Consider the following 15542-nt stretch of genomic DNA (forward strand, 5'->3'; position numbering starts at 1 on the left):
TAGCTATATGTTATGTATATATATATATATATATATATATAATTTAAGTGAACTGCTAAAAGATATGAAACATGATGGGTAACAGTTGTATTACTGAATAGATGTCATAACTGGGTAGATCTGGGCAGTGTACCTTATGCTAAATCACTGTACTTTCTCGTTTGATTTGCAAGTGGAAATCAAGAGGGAAGAATATGTATACAGTTTAAGTAAAAATTGGATATATTGTCATGGTTACCAGCTTTTTTTTAATTAAAACTTCAGGTCAAAGTCTCCTTGTTATGGTTTTACAATTGCGACTCAACCGGACATTTTCTGTCTATTGGAACAAGTGAACAAAGATTTGGAATTTCAACTTGATGAACCATGTATTCTTTATAGAAATTCAAAAAGTGAGTTTGGCTATTAAAAGTTATGTGCATAAAGATTTTGAATTTGGTTTTAATACAGAATTTTAATTTCAATCATTTCATTTAATGCTCTAACATTAAAATACAATTTTGCCTCTATAATTTAATTGTCCATGACAGGTAGTATTAGATCTAATAGGGAGTATTCCTTTTAGACCCCTGTGTTTTAACAGTTTTCCACCTAAATACTCTTTCACACTGCCTTTTCAGACATCTGCCCCATTTGGAGGAATGCCATTAAACATGGCAGATTTTTATTTTTAAACATGCTACCTAGCCTTACTTTGGCTCTCTTTGTTATAAATTCTGAATGAATGTCACAAAAACTCTATGCCAAAGGATTTACTTAATGGAGCATGAAGGAGTAGGGATAGAAGCAAAGGTATCTTAAACTTTTAGGAAGACTCATCAAATATTTATTTCATATGCCTGAGGTATCGAGTCTTTAGAATGTGCCTCTGCATTGAGATGAACAATACAGATCACCTTTCCATTTGCAGCTTTAATTACTTTATTGATATCACATCTACCTACATTGTTATTCTTTTTCCTTTTCTATATTTGGCAATTTGTTTTGGTTCTTTCCCCCCACATGATTGGTTCTAAGCTCCTTGTGGTCAGGGACAATGGGGTTTGTTTTGTTTGATGGTGTTTTTTTTTTATCTTAAAGGTTTGTTAACCTTCCTTAGAGCTGCGATAAACATCAGCTTGATCTTGTGATAGAAAGGGAGATATGAATGCAACTGTATGGTCAGTTGGAAACAGTCAGTGGTAGAATACAAAGAAAAAAAATTAAGGTGATTTTTAAGAATCAAAGCTATTCTTTAGTGATTGAAAATTTAGATTAGCTCCTATTTAATATTTTCCCTTAAAAAGACTTTTTGACTGTGTTGCAAAAGTTCTCCCCCATGTAGCGGTCTTGACAGTGAAAAAAATCTGGATCTTGCTGAGATTACTGAGTACATTAGGGATTTTATTTTTAAATAAAAAGTGAGTTTGTGCTTAATAATAATTAGACTAGTCTGTAAGCTTGTTATGGGCCAGGAACGTGTCTGCTAATTCTGTTGTATTGTACTCTCCCAAGTGCTTAGTACAGTGCTAGGCAGTCAGTAAATACCATTGATTGAAAATGGTAGTGCTTATTTTGTGTTAAGGACTGAGCTAGATGCAGTCACATCAGACATAGTTCCTGTCCTACATACAGCTCACAGTCTAAGGGGGAGGGAAAACAGGTGTTTAATCCTTTTTTTTTTTTTTTTTTTTTTTTTTTTTTTTTTTTTTTTTAATGGCATTTATTAAGCGCTTACTATGTGCAAAGCACTGTTCTAAGCGCTGGGGAGTTTACAAGGTGATCAGGTTGTCCCAAGTGGGGCTCACAGTCTGAGCCCCACTTGGGCCCCACAGGCTCACAGTCTGGGCTCACAAATCAAATCCTTGATTTGCCCAAGGTCACCCAGCAAATGTGGGATTAGAATGCAGGTCTCCTGACTCTCAGATCTGTGCTCTTTCCACTAGGTCATGCAGTGCTTAATAATTGAATGGGTAATTATTCCAGATTGCATAGTAATTTAGCCATTTTCCTGGTGAAAGTGTCCAAATAGTTCATCCGTTTAGGTATAATAAGGAGACACCTTCAATTTGCAATTTTAGTACAATATAAAATTGGAATTGTGGGTTCTGTGGGGTTTTATTTGATGTAGGAAGAGTGACTTCTGCATTTAAATCTGTTAGTTTTCTCTGTTTTTTCCAGAACCAAATATTTCTGTGAGGAAATAGCAAGTGCTTTACACCCATGTGGGGTTAAATTTGGCATGTTCTCCACATTTTCTTTTTCCCATTGCTTTCTGTGGCTGTGCTTGCCATAACACCTAGCCATCTCTCTGTTCATATGTCAGAAGAGCAACCAGTAGACATGTTTTGAACTTTTATTTACTGTGTTCTATGTTGTGAAATATTTAACTGTTCGGAACCAGCTCAGCATTTATGGGGAAAGATATTGAGGCGGGGAATCATCAATCCTTCCGATTAGCTGAGAGCAGAAGAAAACTGGTGGGATTCTTTTGAGCTTATTGTATCTATAAACTAGGATTTTCTGTTTGTGCGCATTTAGGAGCAATTTTTATTGAAAAGGCTTTTTAAGTGACAAGAATAACTTGTTTGTCAACTCTTGAAAGATGCTGTGCCAGTGATATACAGAGAGGAAAAGGGAGAAGTGGAGGGGGGGAAAGTATTTTCCAAAAGTAAATATGCATGTTTATAGCCATACCTGTAGGGCCTAGTTTTTTTAAAGGGTGATGAAGAAAAATGCATAGAAAGGGAGAGATCATATTATTGAAATCTAAGGAAATTTCTCCTTTTCTAGACTTTAACAAGTCATTTAGCAGTGATGATTATGAACTATGGGTATAATTATGGTGAATCCTGAACCACACACCTTATGATGCTTTGCCATAAAGAGCTTTATATTAATAATGAATAATGCATTTGACTGCCCTTTGATAGTTTAAAATTCCAACTCATGGCTCACAAAACAACCTTTTCTCATTGAAGAACTACTGCTGAAATAGAACCTAAATAATGTGACCACACACTCCTCATAGGCAGAAGGATTACAAATTTCAGGCTCTGGCGTATGTGGCTCAGTGAAAAGAGCACGGGCTTTGGAGTCAGAGATCATGGGTTCAAATCCTGGCTCCACCAATTGTCAGCTTGTGACTTCAGGCAAGTCACTTCACTTCTCTGGGCCTCAGTTACCTCATCTGTAATGGGGATTAAGACTGTGAGCCCCCCGTGGGACAACCTGATCACCTTGTAACCTCCCCAGCACTTAGAAAAGTGCTTTGCACATAGTAAGTGCTTAATAAATGCCACCATTAGTATTCTTATTATTATCTCCCACCATAGCTTCCATGGCTGTTCTGGCCTATCCCTGGAGCTCTGCACAGTGGGAGTTTCCAGTACAGATGGGATCAATCAGTCAATCAATCAGTCATATTTATTGAGTGCTTACCTTGCGCAGAACCCAGCCCACCCACTTCACTCCTCTAATGATGACCTTCTCACTGTACCTCAGTCTCATTTATCTCATCACTGCCCTTTTGCCACAGCCTGCCTCAGGCCTGGAACACCTTCTCTCATGATACCTGATGGGCAATTACTATCCCCCTTTCAAAGTCTTATTGAAGGCACATCTCCTCCAAGAGGCCTTCTGTAACTAAGCCCTTCTTTCCTCTTCTGTCACTCCCTTTTTGCGTCACCCTGACCTGCTCCCTTTATTCACCCCCCTCCCAGCCCCACAGTACATATGTACATATCTGTAATAAATTTCTTTTAATGTCTGACCCCCTCTAGACTGTAAGATCGTCTTGGGCAGGGAATATGTCTGTTATATTTTACTCTCCCAAGCTCTTAGTACAGTGCTCTGCACACAGTTAGCACTCAATAAATATGATTGACTGACTGCAATACAACAGAATTAGTAGATATGTTCCCTGCCCTTAAGGAGCTTACATTCTGAAGGGAATGAGATATATCTTTCCAAGCCAGAAACTTCTTTTCATAAACAACCCTAGGATGAGCCAGGAGAACCTTGGTTGGAGCTGGAACCACTGTAATTATCACTCAAGGGGAGGGGAAGCCAAGGGCTAGAGTGGATGGAGGTGATGGGGAAAGGGGAGAGGGAGAAGGCTCCCTACATTCTGTTGCTACTGCCTCTGCCACAACCCCAGAAGTGGCCATGGCTCCTGGTACCTCTGCTATGCAGAGAAAGGGTGCTCTGGCTATCTACCCAAACCCAGGGCTCCACAGGGCCTGGCCCTCAAGGAAACCATTTTGTAAGCAGAGCCTGGCAGCTGCAATCCCCCTCCCAGCATCATTCTCTTCCCCTCTTCCTCGGTCACCCTTGCTCAACAATTGAGACACATACATCTGGCTGGTCGTTTAAAAAAAAAAAAAAGCTAGATTCCCACCTAGGTTTAAGTTTTCATGACATACATGTGTCCCAAAGAACCTTCGCCAGGCAAAAGAACAGATCCTTAAATTTCAGCATATCAGATCAGTATATTCAAAGGAATTTTGCTGCTGTTCAAGAGCACCTCTGAACTGAGTTTCACTGCCTTATTTTTACACCAGGACAGCAAAGTCAAATAAAATATTTCATAAAATCTGAGTCATGAAAAATAAATCTTCTGATCAGTATAATGTTCATGGGCAATCTCCAAGTTGTAAAAAGATCATGCAGGTTTGGTCACCTTTTCACTTTACAAGGAAGTAAATGAAGATGTAGACTTGCAATGCAATCAATTGATTGTATTAATTGAGCACTTAATGTGTGCAGAGCACTGTACTAAGCACTTGGGAGAATACAGAGTTGGTAGACATGTTCCCTGCTCACAAGGAGCTTATAAAAGAAAATTGAATATTGAATTGAATAAGCTGTGGGCAGAGAACAAGTCTATCAACTCTGTTACATTGTACTTTCCCAAGTGCTTAATACAGTGCTCTGCACAAAGTGCTCAATAAATCTGAATGATTGAATGTTTGTACATATTTATTACTCTATTTATTTATTTTACTTGTACCTATCTATTCTATTTATTTTATTTTGTTAGTATGTTTGGTTTTGTTCTCTGTCTCCCCCTTCTAGACTGTCAGCCCACTGTTGGATAGGGACTGTCTCTATATGTTGCAAGGTTGTACTTCCCAAGTGCTTAGTACAGTGCTCTGCACACAGTAAGCACTCAATAAATACGTTTGATTGATTGATTGAATTTTTAGTAATTCTGTGAGGTAGCTTTTATACTCCCTGTTTCTGAAGCAAGCATTACCCCTGGGTCAAAGCATTCTAACAAGGAACTTTGGGGATAGAATGATCTGGAAGCTCAGATTGGAGGCTTGGGGAGCAGTGATGTGGGCACTTGAACCCCCAGACAGCATGATCTAATGGAAAGAGCATGAGTCAGGAAGTAGAACACCTGGGTTCTACTCCTGGTCTCATATGTCCTTAATCAATTATTCAACCTCTGTGTGCTTTATCTTCCTCCTCTGTAAAATGGGGATGGAAAAACCTGTGCCCCTCTATCTTTAAGAGAATATTAGGACAAAATGAGATTTGTAAGTTTGGAAAGTCCTATATATGCATGATATTGTTAAAATTTGATTCAGCATATGATGGATTACCTTTTTTTCTGTTTTCAAATTTATGGTGTCTCAGGTTAAGATCTATTTTCTTAAAGCAAGACCAGTTTAGGCATGGTTGAACAAATTTTTTTATCCTACCATTGGTGGGGCAGATAATTCTTACCAGTGTTACTTTGGCTCTTGATGCTTCTCCCAGGCTATTTGGGAGGGGAATTAGGTGCCCTAAGAGCTAGGTTCTGATTTTGATTTCCATTTCACTAAATAACATTTGGTGAATCTCCTCTGTTTCATCAAACTGACCTGCTTTATTACAGTGGCAGATAGTTCCAATGGCAGAATGCCTATAAATGTGAAAGAAATTATTTTAAATGATCAAAGAAACCTGATTAGCTGAAATTCAGAATTAAAAGGAAGCAGGAAAATGTTTCCCCATAATTAGTCTGCTACACAACTTTGTTAAATGCGTAACAGACTATTATCTCTTCAAATGACTGTGAGGTAATATTCCAGTTAGGTAGATAAACCCAAACGTTTAATGGTTTAATATCACATTGATCTTGTTTCAGACTTGTTTATTTTGTTGTTCATTCCTGGACATTGTATTCATTTGTAACATTCTTCCTCTCTTTTTTGGGGTGCCACAGTTGGAAATTAAATGCCCCTAGTTCCAAGATAATTATATTTCATTTACAAATGTGCACTACACTAAATACCCTAGCAATCTGTTAAAAAAAAAAAGGTTCCTTTAACTAAAGATTTGGCTTACTAGCTAAAGGTATTTGTATAATCAACATAACGAAGTTTGTAATGTTGATAAAGTACATCATCACATCAGCTTCCAAGCAACTTGGGTTTGGGGGTTTTTGTTTGTTTCTTCATAATGCTAACTGATTTCTAATTGTCAAATCCCACAGCTGGCAAGCATGATCAAGATTAATGCTTTAAAATCTCCAGTTTGACAGGATGCAAAGAGTTATTCTTTTAAAGCTTGAGTTATAAATGCTTTGGCTTTATACTAGATAACTCAAAAAAAATTATTTACCAGTAAGTGTATGTGAATTTTCATATTTCGCCTAGCATTTGCAGTTGAGAAGAATACAGTATCTCTCCCTGAGTAAGGAACATAATACATGTTTTGGGTAGTATACTTGTCTTTCAAACAAAATAGTTTTCATTCTGTCATTTGTACCAGTTCCCATATTGATTAGATACCAGAAAGTTATTCTTTGTGTTTCACATTCTTTTATTTGAAGGTAGTCATTTAACAAGTTTAACAGTCCACACTTCTCTGACCCCTTGCTGAAAGTAAACATTTTATTTAATGCTTTTTATATATTTGAACAAATCAAACTCTGCTTTTGCTTCAGCCAGAAAAGTTGATTTATTACACTTTCACTCTTTTGATCATTTCCTTCCAAAGCAAACTAAACATATTCTACTTTTTTGTGGATTGGTATATTTTAGCAATATGCCCAAATATGTAATTTACAAAAGCAGTAAATGATTGTGTAGTTGGAATCAATTCTTTAATATCCTAAAGAAAATGCTTCCTCCCATGTGTCATTTACTTTGATATATTTGGTCTTGAGCCTATTCTTTGGGAGAAGAAAATAAGAGACCAAAACAAAAGCAATGGAATATGTAAATATCTTAAAAACATACCTTTAAGGGCCTGGAAGAAGAATTCCTCTTTTTCTGTTTCACTTATTTTTCCTTTGTATCGGAGATCGGGCTCTTGACTTAGAGGATTTTGAATCAAAATGAGTTCACTTGAGAGCTCAGGGAGATTCATTTTCACAATTTGGAAAATATGAATGCCAGTAGGGAAGTTTCTGTAGTAAGATGAGGATCAAAATACGGCACTGTTTGTCCTTTATTTCTCTGCTTGTCGTTAGTCCCAGAGCAGAAGTAAGAGCAACCAAAAAGGTTGATAGTCTTTGGCTTTTGGCACTTATAAACCCAAAATGCCATGCAAACTTCTGTAAACTTCCTTATGAGAAGTTTTATGATATGTTAAAATACAAGTTCTGTAGCCAAAGTAAAACTATGCAACTCACTTCAGGTATTTATAAACAAAAAGAAAGCTTAAATTGTCTGCCTTGTATCCTTGACCTCTGTTCAGTGCAGTCATTTTAGTTAACCTGAAGAAAGGCAATCTTCCATTACCAGCCAGCCACAAGAGCACTGATATTGTCATGTCTCTGTGATTTGGTGAAGGAGAATAGATCTATGACAACAGCATTAGCTGGACCAAGATAAGGAGAAAGCTATTGCCACATTTATAAAGAGGAAAAAGCACCAACACTATGAAAAGCTTAGTATGAGACTGAGAGCTATCTGAATGGTACCAATCTAGATTTTTTTTAACTTGTTTGGTTTTTTTTCAGTCATAGTTGTATTAGAGTAATTGTTCCTCTTGAGTACCTTATTTGTGTCCTTACAAAATCCATTAGCATTTCAGTATTTTTGAAGCAGAACATTTTATGTGCATTTGCTAACAATTTGAAATTGCTATTTAGAGATTTGTGTTGTCAAGGAACAATTTAGTTTATGTGTCTCAGAAGTTAAAAATTCAAAGATAATTTTGGCATACTTTATGATATGCTGTTTTGGATCATCAGTCATTTTTTAAATCAATTATTTGAGTTTTTTCCACTCTGAAAAGACCACTCTGAAGAGGTAATCGCAATTACTTACATAAAAGGAAAGCTAAGTGGCAGAGTTTTCCAGCATTAAATTTCATTTTTTGTTATTTTGTACTTTAAAAATTTTTCTTTTTTCTAATTCAAAAATTAAAACCTAATCTGCAGACTTTATTAACCACAACATTAAGCCCCTTCAGGTTAGGCAGTTTAAATAAAGATGTCCAGTATAGTGCCTTGAGGCTCAATAAACTAGAGCTCTTTCTTCAGGATGGTATTTCACTTAAAAAAAATTCTACTTTCGGAGTCTTAAAATAATATTTATAGTTAACTTATTTGGTATAAAGAGATTCTTTTCCTCCCCCTCCCCATCTCCTCCACCCCCACCATCTCCTCCACCCTACCTCCTTCCCCTCCCCACAGAACCTGTATATATGTTTGTACAGATTTATTACTCTATTTATTTTACTTGTACATATTTACTATTCTATTTATTTTGTTAATGATGTGCATCTAGCTTTACTTCTGTTTATTCTGATGACTTGACACCTGTCCAAATGTTTTGTTCTGTTGTCTGTCTCCCCGCTCTAGACTGAGAGCCCGTTGTTGGGTATGGACCATCTCTATATGTTGCCAACTTGTACTTCCCAAGTGCTCAGTACAGTGCTCTGCACACAGTAAGCACTCAATAAATACGATTGAATGAATGAATGAATGATATGAGTTTGGGAGAGGACGAATGGAGGGTGTCAAGGCTTTCCATTAATACTTGATAATTACAGTGTTTGTCAAGCCCTGTTCTAAGCACTGGGGTAGATACAAGTTAATCAGATCAGACACAATCCCTCTGTCACGGGGGGGCTCACAGTATAAGTAGGAAGGAGAACAGGTATTGAATCCCCATTTTACAGATGAAGAAACTGAGGCACAGAGAAGTTGTGACTTGCCCAAGGTCATACGGCAGGCCAGTGGTGAAGCTGGGATTAGAACCCAGGTCCTCTGACTTCCAAGGCCCATGGTTTTTCCTCTAGACCATGCTGTGCCATTAGTTTGCTTTCTGCTCTCCTCCCCTGCTTACTACACCTCAGATCGTTTAATTGTCCCACACTCTCAACTTTCCTGTTTCTTACCCATTGCTCCCTGATCTTATGTTGGATTGTCCATCTGTGGAGCAGAGTGGTCTAGACCCGGAATCTAGTCTCACTATGTATTTGCCCGTGAACCTCTCCTGCTCCACCATCCCCTTTAAATTAAAAACTCCTTGAGGGAAAGGGTCACATCTTGGGCTATTTTTTTTTTTATTTTCTCTAAGCACCTAGTACAGTGCCCTTGGCACAGTAGGCACTCAATAATCAATAGTTATTATTGAGCACCTACTGTGTGCAAATCATTGTATTAAGGGTTTGGATGGTATAGAATTACAATTGGGTAACTATTAATTACTCTGGAGTAATTAATTCTTGCATTAGAATAGAGTTAGAAGACACAGTCCCTGCCCTCAAGGAGCTTACATCATTAAGCAGTATTGAGGTTGCAGATACTGGAAAGGAAAAATTACCCCCATCACCTTTCTTGAACTATGTTTTGGCCACAGCCATGACCGTGACTTGGAAGTTTTTGAGGCAGGGAGCCGGGGTGCCCTACCCAGCAAGGCTTTAGGATTTTCTTATTGGTGGCAATAAATACTACAGTGGAATAGTCACAGTTAGTGGAGACGTCTCCTGAGGTAAGAAATCTTGACAGTTTGTGGTTTAGATGAATGCTCCATATATTCTGTTTTTTTCATGTTTCCTTGAGTTTAGCAGGAGATAACATTTGGTAATTTAAAAGGAATGATAGATTCTTATGTATGTTTACTTTTATTTCAGTGCTTCATTGAAGAACTTAATAGCCATTTCACATTAGGTAGTGACTGCATTTAGATGTCTTGTATGGTTAGTTCATATTGATTTTTCCTTTACAGCAGAATTATGTTAAAGCAACCAAATTTGAATATATCAACCACATCTGTTGTATGACCCATTTCTGACTTAAAAAAAAAACTAGGCAAGTACATAAACTACAGCAAGGGAATCTGCCTGAGGATAGTCAGTAACTACCTGATTGCTTTATGTGTTGATTAGTTTTCAGGATGGAATAGGGAGATAATTGGCGCCTTTTATTTTGGAAATTAAATTCATTATTTACATGTTAGTAAAAAGGGACAAAGCTGCTGAATTAATTCATATAATGTCCTTTGGGTTTTTTCCTCTCATTAACTCCGCCAAAATCTTACCAAGCCCAAAATAGCCTCAGGCCTATCAACAACGATTGTGAATATCAAAGATCCCTTTGCCTTGGCTGTGCTTTTCCACCCTTCTATTCCATCAGTGAGGGAAGTTGCATGTGTGCTTGTGATCTGCAAACATATGGAGGGGAGCTAACTACCAAAAGGTCTCTAATAATAATAATAATAATAATAATAATAATAATGGCATTTGTTAAGCGCTTACTATGTGCCAAGCACTGTTCTAAATTGGATGCAGCTGGAAAGGCAGTCATGGTACTTCTTCTCAATCATATTTATTGAACACCTGGAGGGATAAATAGAGCAAATAGACAGGATCCCTCCCCTCAAGGAGCTTATGATCTGGTAGGGAAAACAGACAATAAAATCATTTACAGAGAGAAGGGAAAGGGAATATGTACATGAATTAGTGCTTAGGTAATGGGCTATATAAGATGTTGAAGGTACTTAAATGCTCAAGTGGCATGGGAGTGTTGGATATGGTAGTTAGGGAAATATAAACTGGGGATATTAGAAATCAATTGGGAGAAGCTTCTTGTTGGTGATGTGATTTCAGAAGGGCTTTGACAATTGGGAGAACTGTGATTTGTGAGATATGATCTGCTTGTATCTTAATGGTAATAGTAAGCCCTGACTCAATAGTCCTAACAGAGGTAGCATTTACTGAGCACAGTATGATGCACTGGACTTAGGTGCTTGGGAAATGCAGAATAAAGAAATGACACATTCTCTACACATAGAGGAGCTAACACTCTGTTTACTTGGGACTTGGTTTGGGGCTGGGCCCATGTAGTTTCAGGCCTAAAATACATGTTTCACAAATACCTTTGCCCTGGACAGACATGAGGAAACTCAAAGGTTACATAGTTGAGTTCACTCTCTCTATGTAGTGCTACCCTCACTGAAGAAAAATGTATTTCTATCAGTTCCATTAAAGTTCCAGTATTTAATCCCATTTAGCTTTTAAAGAAGTTTTTTCCATGACCTAGCAAGTGTTTCTTGGTATAATTTAAACTCCTTTTCTCTAAGTATTTTCACTGCAGAGACCAAGAGCAGTTAGACATCCGTAGAAAAAAGAAACTGTTAAGCAGTAGGACATCCTTGGCTGAGTCACCAACCTAACAGGACCATACTCATGAGGATGCAACATGGCCTAGTGGAAAGAGCAAGGACCTGGGTTCTAATGCTGGTTCTGCCACATGTCTATTCTGTGACCTTGGACAAATCACTTAACTTCTCTATGCCTCAGTTACCTCATCTGTAAAATGGGGATTCAGACTATGAGCCCCATGTGGTACATGGTCTGTTTCCACCCTGATTACCTTTATCTACCCCAGTGCATAGTACTAATAATAAAATAAATAATGATGGCATTTATTAAGTGCTTACTATGTGCAAAGCACTGTTCTAAGCACTGGGGAGGTTACATGGTGATCAAGTTATCGCACGGGGGGCTCACAGTCTTAATCCCCATTTTACAGATGAGGTAACTGAGGCACAGAGAAGTTAAGTTACTTGCCCAAAGTCACACAGCTGACAATTGGTGGAGCCGGGATTTGAACCCATGACCCCTGACTCCAAAGCCCGTGCTCTTTCCACTGAGCCACGCTGCTTATGTGCCTGGCACATAGTAAGCGCTTAAATACCACCTAAAAAAGAGGAAAGGGATTATTTGTAGTTAGAAAAATGTCACCTCAAGCTGAAGACATTTTTGACTGTTTTGACTGGACTCCAAGTATATGCATATGCTTAAGAGTCTGAGACATTTTTTATTGTTGGTACTGGTGGAGATTTTTGCCCAGAACTTTTGGTGCCTCTAGGGCCTTTCAGTCTCTGGTCAGTCTCTCACTTCTCCCACCATTATGACTAGTGCTACTGGTCAGCATCTTGATCATTATAATTAGTCCCTTACATAATAGAAGTCAGTCAAGTTGCCCCTGGCCCTTTTTTCCCCTTCTATGCTGAGAAATAAATTTAGACATCCCAGCTCCTTTAACTTTTCCTCAAAGATGCAACCTTCCATCCCCTTAATCATTTTTGCTGCTGTTTCTGGAGTTCTTCTGTGAAAAAGAAATTACTTTATGGTTGGCAATCGTAGGTATAAATGCAGTATGTATAGAGGATTTTGATTGTGCATGTATTAAATTGCATAATCAGAAAGGGCATGAATTCACAAATACAAAAAAATCTAAATTAAAAATAGTCTTCAAGACAAACAGATATTTAGCATCCCCCTAATATTGAATTTGGAATTGTATTTTGAGACCACACACTGTGGGCTTTCTCTCAAGTATTTTAAGAACAATTGTTTCACGTTCATTACTGCCATGTATAGAAATATGAAGTAAGCAGCATTTCTCCAAATGCTCAAAATACTGAGCAACTTTAAGATACATTTGATGTGTTGCAAAGTGTGAGCTATGCCTTCATATCTTAAAAGAGAAAACACTGTAGGTTTAGTTTGGAGATCACTAAAATCCTTGCAGGACACTATCTGGCTAGTTGTCTGTGTTTTCTCATGAATGACATTGACAGACTTAATGGTAACTCCCTGTGACTCCTTGCCAGTTGCATGAAGTGAAGCATTTGATATGTTGGCAGACAGAGCTGGTTTTTGAATGCATCTCTGAGCCTCAGCAGGTCTGCTTTTGGCAGAATTGAGTGTGAACCTTATCATTTTACCCATTAAGCTATCATTACAGGTTCTTTATCTTTATTTCTTCAACAAACATGCTTTTGAAGAAGCTCTGTTTTGGGCCTCCTTATTGATAATGTGAGACAGGAAGGCATGCTTTTTTATTATTAAATTATGATGTATTCTTGCTCATATAGAAGAAAAAAAAATTGAAAATGAACCAGGGTTTTCTCTCAGCAACTGTGATAAAATCATATTGTATCTTTCTTTTTAAGGGGTTACTAAAATCATACAAAATTACCTACATATGAGATACCACAAGCATATGTGTTTCAACTCCATTACTGACTAAAAAAAGTATATATTGTATACCATCCAAGTTGTGTTTGCCTTCAAGCCATCTCTATTGATTTTTTTTTCAAGCAACTTATATTTGCTATTTGTAAAAGCTGTGCTGTTTTGCCTAGAGATTAAAGTCTGTTAGGAAAAACAGACCCTTAAGGGTATTAGATATAGTAGAAATTCTGAAAAGCCTCTTTGTAGCCTATTTAACACTTGCAAGAAGTTACTTACTAGAGATTTCCAGTCTTTGGGCAATATTTTGAACTAGAGTTTTTAGAAGAAAGCCTCTTCTAACCTGGAGGTTCCCTAAACTCAGATTACAGTGTACTTAGTTGGCTTTTGCCTCATTAGTGGTGTTTCTCTTGTACACCTTTTTGGCTCATAGAATTTCAAATTCCTATGTGGTCAAATACTAGTTCAAATTTTTTTCATCCAGTTGCAATGCTGCCAGATTTAAATGCATTATCATGGTTGTGATTGCAATAATGAGTTCCTAAAAAGTCAGAATGTAGGTCATTCCTTCATACTTGGGCAGGTTTTAACTACTTCATCTTGCTTCAACACTGAAGTGTTATTACCATCTCTGTAGAATTTCCTCCCAAGCTGCCTGCTAAAAGGACAGGATTTTGTCCATTTCATCCATGCTGCACTTTAGTGGTGGAGTCTCCCATCTAGGATGGCAGATGCGCCTCGGCGTCCAACTTCAGGACTGAGAACCTGGCCAAAGGAATTGATTTCAGTGATAGTGGTTCATGCAGCACCACTTGCACACTTCCCTACAAGCCGTGTTCCCATTGGAAGCTGGAGTGCAATGAGCGAATGGCCATGGAGGAGTACAGCGTGTTGTGTGGTGCACAGCAAGGTTTTTTACATGCAAGACCCATCCTCTAGACAGTGAGCTTGCTGTGGGCAGGAAATGTCTCTGTTGTTGTATTGTACTCACCCAAGCGCTTAGTACAGTCATTTGCACACAGTAAGCACTCAGTAAATACGATTGAATGAATGAATTTCAGCTGAAGTGATTACATCATGGGGCCAACGCTGTCCTCTATTTAGCTCCATGATCTGGAAGACAGCTGCCTTAGTAGCTGCTGCAGTCTTTGCTGCGCGTAACAATAAAAATTTTAAATTAAAAAAAAACCCCAGGTTTTCCCTAATCAATGGCATTTACTGACACCCTCCTGAATAGCAGGCATTGTGTTTAGTTTTGCAAAATTACTTTGGTTCTCAAAATCTACTTCTTGGAAAATTGTGAGTGATTTACTTGGTACTATTACCACACAATTGCCTTTAATTTGCATGTAGCTCTAAGATATACTAAGATATTGCTCTGATACAGAATTTTATGCCCTTTCCAAAGTTCAAAGCAGTGAAAGGAAGTAATGTCTTTTCAACTTCAATCATAATATACACCAGAGGTGAAAGACCTCAATTTTATGTTGTTTGAAGCTATTTTGGTTACTTTAGGTTTGGAAATCTTCAATGTGCTTGACATTTTTGAAATGATTACTCTCAAGATTCAAGTGGCTTGATTTGTCACAACATGCATATAATTAATTAGATGTCTGAAACTATTTCTTTGTTTTTCCTCTTAAATTTCACTTGTAATCCTAATTCAATGCAACATAATTCTTATTTTGAACATGTACTATATAAAACATCCCCCCCCATTTCAGGATTCCTACTTTACTGGAAAATATTACTTCTTTATTGAACCACTATGTATAATAAGGCTGCCTAAAATTTGGAATAGCAAGTGTTGGGGTTAAACAGCCCTTTGTTTCCTGACCATTTTTGAAGCTCATTTGGTCTTTTCTTCTCTTCTTTTTCAAGAGTCAATTTACAATATCTATTTTGAGGACAAGAGGGACTGTATGCGCATTGCACACTTCATGTTTGAGTAAGTACCTTCTCTTCTGACAATTTCCAGAATTTTATTTGCTAGTGAATGAATCTTGAATGATAAATAGCACTCTTTATGCATGTATCATAGAGTTAATTTTACATTGCCAAGATTCTAAATTGTTTTATCTGGTAGTAGAATAGACTACTGTATACTTGTTTCTACCTGACTTCTCTATAATGGA

The 15542-nt window shown here is 37.6% G+C and overlaps 1 protein-coding gene across 5 annotated transcripts in view; it reads left to right on the top strand.

The window, feature by feature from the left end:
• The window catches only part of DCP1A (decapping mRNA 1A), a 125762-nt gene that overhangs the window by 85945 nt on the left and 24275 nt on the right, over positions 1-15542 (top strand). For all 5 annotated transcript variants that reach the window (XM_038772850.1, XM_038772851.1, XM_038772852.1 and 2 more), the window contains exons 6-7: positions 265-392; positions 15289-15355. In XM_038772850.1, coding sequence (XP_038628778.1) covers positions 265-392; positions 15289-15355 — 195 coding nt within the window. The remainder of the gene's footprint in view (positions 1-264; positions 393-15288; positions 15356-15542) is intronic.

This window comes from Tachyglossus aculeatus, chromosome X1 (genome assembly GCF_015852505.1).
Source record: "Tachyglossus aculeatus isolate mTacAcu1 chromosome X1, mTacAcu1.pri, whole genome shotgun sequence".
NCBI classification, from domain to species: domain Eukaryota; kingdom Metazoa; phylum Chordata; class Mammalia; order Monotremata; family Tachyglossidae; genus Tachyglossus; species Tachyglossus aculeatus.